Here is a 6160-nt window from a genome sequence, read left to right as displayed (position 1 = left end):
TGTATTTTATAGAAAAGGAAATACGATATATATAGATATAATTAAAGGAACAAAAAAAGTAGAAAAAGCGAATTAATACTCTCACTTTCCCGAGTTACTTGTCGCAGAAATAGCTAGAAATTGATGTATCTAGTCTAGAACTAAAATATACCCATTCCCGGGACAAGTAATTCTAGAAGAAGGGAGTAGAAGAGAACGATAAATTGAAAGAAAAATTCTATGATGTCCACTTGGAGCATCTCCAAGGCTGACGGACAAATGCCTCCGGTATATGTTCGTTTTTATGTTGGGACGTGGTTCATGAACATGATGCGGGAGGGAGCCATCCAATACTCACAAAGTATCCGGTTGGAAGGAGAAAAAGTAGTGAAGACCATGCATGTCATGTAATATTTGTGGTTTACTGTTCAGTTAGAAGGAGAGAGAGAGAGAAAAGAAAGACCATGCATATGCGGTTGGGAGAAAAGAGAGAAGAGTGGGACCATGCATGTGATTGTTCAAGTGCATGTCTGGACTCCGGCAAAGCCTCCATGTTTGTCTCTTGGATACTAGAATCCGTACATCCTGACTGCTAAGCAGACATATACAGATCTCTGTTAGATAGCAAAGTGGTTCAGACACTACCGTTCAGAAAAGTTTGAGGGTCCTCCTTGAAGATGCCCTTACTCCCTTCGCGTAGTAGATGAGATCTACTCAATCCATTTAATAAATCCACTGCTTAGCAAACTCCAAAAGTAAATTTGAGAGTCACAGACACCACACTAATTAGACCGATTGGCATCCACCAAGCCCACCACCGCGCGTTCCACGCGCTAGCTACAGGACGTCGGGAGAAACGTGCAAGTCATGGCTGCTGCTCCTCTCACGCATACATACGTCCATATATTGCCGCCGCATCACACTCGTCGATGGCCACCACAGCCATTCCCATCGCGACCAGCACCACCAACCACGAAACTAAGCTAGCCCCTTCCCTCTCGATTTAATCTGGCCAGCCGGCCGGCGACATGTCCTCGGCTCCGCTGCTCGGCGCCGGCGAGCCCTTCGGCGAATGCCGCGAGGCAAAGCGTCCCTCGCCGGCGTGGCTGCGCCGCTTGATCGACACGGAGGAGGCCTGGGCGCAGCTACAGTTCGCGCTGCCGATGGTCCTGACCAACATGTCCTACTACGCCATCCCGCTTGTGTCCGTGATGTTCTCCGGCCACCTCGGCAACGTCCACCTCGCCGGCGCCACGCTCGGCAACTCCTGGGCCACCGTCACCGGCTACGCCTTTGTTGTACGTTCTGGTATCGCACCCTCTTAATTTTGATCACGCTTATCTAATTGAACCGCCCTAGATATGTGTGTGGGGATGCTTGATTTACGATCGTATATCGAATGTCGCCCCACGTAGGTCCTGCTCATAGAGATCTCGTTTCTGTTACCCAATGAACGTATCTGCATTTTCCTTTTATTGAAATGAAGGCCAAAAATTTACCTCATGGATTAATTAAGTAGAAAAGATTTGCCCAGTTAAATATCTTCATCTTATCGTACGTTGCACACATACTTGTAAACAATGCTGGTCAATGTACACAGAGAAGTTTCTACCACACAACTAAGTTTCTAATAATATCTGTTTAATTACATATAACTCGCATTTCATCGATCAAATTGACTATCTGAAGATACACATAGGACATAAACTGTAACTTTAACAGAGGGTGTGTGTTTTTGAAGCTCCTAAATCTTTCTAGGAGTTAAAACCGTTGTAGGGGATATTTACAACGAATGTAACCATGCTTTGCCCATGCAGCACATGGTCGTCAGTGACCATAAATTAGCCAAGTCTGGACAATTGAAATTCATTGTATATTTGTTGGCGCCAACTGTAGGCACTATTTTGTCTGAACGATACGCACGTGTACGTCCAGCAGCCACAACCTTTGCACAGTGGCACCACAAGTTCGGATATGCTTAAAGACTTGTCTATACGTCACGCGCTTGATTTTTTTTTAGCTGGATCTTCTAAATCATTGGGCATCCTCCTGCTTCTTTCATCTCCACACGCCCACTATCCACCCGCATGAAAAAAGGGGCACACCCACTATCCATGAATCACATGTTGGACATAAAAATATCTAGATAGTATATATACTATTTTTTAAATAATATGTATCATATTTTTAGCATACTCGTTTTTACGTATAAATATATACATTTTTAGAAATATAATAGAAACTATGTGTCAACTTGCAATTTTTTTGTGTAACACACTTTGAAGTACCTTAGCCCTCGCTCCAGTCCTAATTAGGCAGGCGGGCAGCTCCGCAGGAGTAGCCCTATCCACCGCTAAATAGTTGGAGATAAAATTATTTCTAGAAAATAGTAACCAAATTAATCTGGTTATCATTTGACATGTGGTTCCCGAACGCCTCCCTTCATGTCACTAATTATTGGTAATAAATGGTATATGATAGATGGTAATGGATGAAAATATTTTACCAAGCAATGAATTCGTTGTGTCAGCTCTTAAAATAATCCCACCCAACACATTTATTGTATGTATGCAGCACCTCCAACACAATGCGGGAATTCATAAGAAACTTCAGTAACATAGGCAACATCCGGTGTTAACACAGAAAAAACCAGATGTTGGACGTACTAATACAACAAGTCCAAACGGCTTCAAAAATTATTTGCATCCTAGAGAATACAACATTCGTTTTCAACCACATAAAATATTGCAATATCAAAAATTTCAAGGCAACTTACCTTTGTCTATCAACCTTTCAATATGGTGGTCACCTCCCACGTTGTCTGTCACGAAACCAGCAGACCCAGTCCGCCGAAGTCTGCCACCCTCATTCACAAACAAACACGACACAAATGTAGTAAAATGAAAACACAAGGAGTGTAGAAAACATATGCTTATACATACTAGCTTGATAGAACTAGTGTGCATGTACATGTATCGGTTGGTAAACAAAACTTCATGTTGCCATCATCACTGGTCGAGGATCGACAATGATTGATGGCTCAACACATTCCACTCTACCTGACCAAATTGAGCGGGGCCGCCTACTGGCTGCCCCGACGTTCCCGCCCATGGCATTCCACCTTTCGAGTCTGTCCATACTCCATCCGTCCTAGCTAGAGGAGGATAGTAATAATACACATATATGGCGCTCCACCTTCCGAGTATGTCCACACTACATCCGCCCCTGTAAGCATTCCATCAACTTTTTATAATTTTCCGACATTTCCTCTTTGTTATACGTTTAGCTGTTGCCATTTTGTTTCGGTTCCATCCATGTTAAAGAAGACAATATGATTCACCCTAGATCCTTCACCTTACAATTCGAAAAAAATAAAAGAACAAAAGTAATTTGACAAGTTGGTTTGGAATGAGCAATGTTGCGTTGCATTGAAAGAATTTGATGGACACATAGAACCTTCCATAATATATGCTGCATGCTTAATTACTGATGGATTCGGGAAACTGATGCAACTTACAGACCGGCATGAGCGGCGCCATGGAGACGCTGTGTGGACAGGCCTATGGTGCCCGGATGTACCGCTTGCTGGGCTTGTACCTGCAGTCGTCGCTCATCATGTCAACGGTGGTGTCCGTACTCATCTCCGTCGTCTGGCTGTTCACGGAGCCAATTCTGTTGTTTCTGCATCAAGAACCTGAGGTGTCCCACGCCGCCGCGGTGTTCATCCGTTACCAGGTGCCCGGCCTGTTCGCCTACTCCTTCCTACAGTGTCTGCTGCGGTATCTGCAGACACAGTCGATTGTTGTGCCACTTGTTGTCTGCTCCATGGTGCCGTTTGTGCTCCACATCGCCGTGAACTACCTGCTAGTGAATGTGGTCGGATTGGGCCTCACCGGCGCTTCATTGGCCATCTCAGCCACGTTCTGGGTCTCGTGCCTGATGTTGCTCGCATACGTGATGTGGTCCAAGGAGTTCGATGAGACGTGGAAGGGCTTCTCCACCGACGCCTTCAACTATGTGTTGCCGACAATCAAGCTCGCCATGCCCTCTGCCATCATGGTCTGGTTAGTACGTTTACACTTGTCAACCAACATGCGTATATATAAACATGTTGTCCCCTGCAAATTGGTTTTGAGTCTGGACAGATGCAACCTGAAATTTATTGAGTCCATTCAGCTTGGAGTACTGGGCTATTGAGCTCCTCGTGCTGATCGCCGGCCTACTGCCGAATTCCACTGCAAGCACGTCGTTGATTGCCATATGGTACGGGTCTGGACTGACGAAACTCCCTAAACAATTATTGCTCGTGCATCATTTATCAAACAATCGGACTTGATGCACCAACTTTTTTCTAAATGCAGCGCAAGCACGCAGGCCATTTCCTACATGATCACCTATGGGTTCAGTGCCGCTGTGAGGTACATCCCCCGGCCTTTTCAGAGTCCATGTCCCAGGTTCTTAGTGTGTCGTTGCTGTCTAGAACCAGTTCTTGGTTCACTTAATTGTGGTGGTTAATATCGCGTTTTTGCACCATTTTCAGCACCAGGGTGTCAAATGAGATCGGGGCCGGTAACGTGGACAGAGCAAAGAATGCGGTCATGGTGACGATGAAGCTGTCAGTGTTCCTTGCCCTCTCGTTTATTCTGCTGCTGATAGTCGGCCATGACCTCTGGGCCAGCCTCTTCACGGAGAGCACGGTGATTGTGGCAAAGTTTGCAGGCATCACCCCACTCCTGACGATCTCCATCGTGCTGGACTCCGCGCAGGGCGTGTTGTCAGGTGAGAAATATCGTGGGCTACGTAAACCATTCTTCAAGGATCACTAGCCCAGGCTGCACAAATAACTTCATACCACGGATAGAAAATCATGGATTGGGATGCGCTGATAATTCTAAGTAATGGAAAAAATAGCACGCTCTAGTGTTGCTAATAGCATGGCATGGTGTTTGGAGCAATGTCTCACTAAGTAAAATCAGTGTACAATCCTTCACTATAGCGCATTTCAAGGCTGCGCTACATTGTCATAACATGATTTTTTTTCATTGGTTCTAAGAGGTTCTGCATAATTGATGAATAAAATGGCGCATGGCAGGGGTGGCACGGGGCTGTGGATGGCAGCACCTGGCGGCGACGACGAACCTGGTGGCGTTCTACTTGGCCGGCATGCCGGTGGCCATCCTGTTGGCCTTCAAGCTCAACTTGTACACCCACGTAAGCAAGACATAAGCCCGTGCCTCGCCACGCTGCCATTGCGCAATGTGGCAAACATGTAGCTCAAATTCTGAAAAACAAATGTCACTTTCTCCTTTTGTAGGGTTTATGGTTGGGCTTAATCACGGGGCTGGCGTGCCAGACCAGCGTGATGGTGCTGATAACCCTCCGCACGAAATGGTCCAAGCTAGTGGATGCCATGGTGAAAAATCGGGATGGCTATGTCGCTTGATCGATACTTGCATGTTATTTCAAGAGGTAATTTATGATCAGACGGTGGCTGTCCATCTATGGTACGGTAGAACCATCCATGGTGTGCGCCTGTACGGGTTTTTTTGTGAGGTGGCCTGTGCCGGTACGGGTTTTTGTGAGATTGTGTACGTTGAGTTGATTTCAGCTTGAAATGGTTGAGGTTGTAAACGCCTGTCATGGTAACCAAGCGGCAAGAGTTACATAGAGAGATACCCAAAGACTGGATGTCAATAGGTGTTGAGTAATCCTCTTTTTGACTTTGACATCCCCGCTTCGGTTGCTGCTTTTCCTTCTGTTACTTCGAAAGCAGCTGCTTCAGCTTGAGTTATAAGAATACTTTATATTTTTCTATTTCTCATCAAATGAATGACATCTTCTTTCGGAAATCCTTTCTATTTATAGCATGATTTTGGGAACCTTATTTCTATTACTCAAACAAACATGAAAAGTCTGCTTGCATATTTGTCCATAGGGCAAATCGGATACATAATTATTAAAACAGTGGTCGAAGACTCTAGTAATGAACATCCAGCATGATAACTTATATGCACGTCGCACAACGCTCCTCGACGAATACTTTCAGTCAATGAAATATGTACATGCGCTGACCCCATGTACTTACGGCCTACCGATTGCTTTTCGGCGAGACGCTCAAGTACACAAGCCACAGTTGATCGATTCTTCCAGGAGAAAGTAAGCACCTACTATGCCAGCTATC

General features: G+C 45.4%; 1 protein-coding gene across 1 annotated transcript; it reads left to right on the top strand.

Annotated features, from left to right (window-relative positions):
• The first annotated feature begins 924 nt into the window (after nt 1–924).
• On the top strand, nt 925–5808 carry LOC123073943 (protein DETOXIFICATION 19). Its single transcript, XM_044496951.1, has 7 exons — nt 925–1277; nt 3499–4043; nt 4156–4242; nt 4341–4397; nt 4520–4758; nt 5072–5190; nt 5294–5808. The coding sequence occupies exons 1-7, from the start codon at nt 1008–1010 to the stop codon at nt 5420–5422; spliced, it is 1446 nt and encodes a 481-aa protein (XP_044352886.1). The 5' UTR covers nt 925–1007; the 3' UTR covers nt 5423–5808.
• The last annotated feature ends 352 nt before the right edge of the window (nt 5809–6160 follow it).

This window comes from Triticum aestivum, chromosome 1A (genome assembly GCF_018294505.1).
Source record: "Triticum aestivum cultivar Chinese Spring chromosome 1A, IWGSC CS RefSeq v2.1, whole genome shotgun sequence".
Classification (NCBI taxonomy): Eukaryota; Viridiplantae; Streptophyta; class Magnoliopsida; order Poales; family Poaceae; genus Triticum; species Triticum aestivum.
This window is presented reverse-complemented; position numbering and strand designations above follow the sequence as displayed.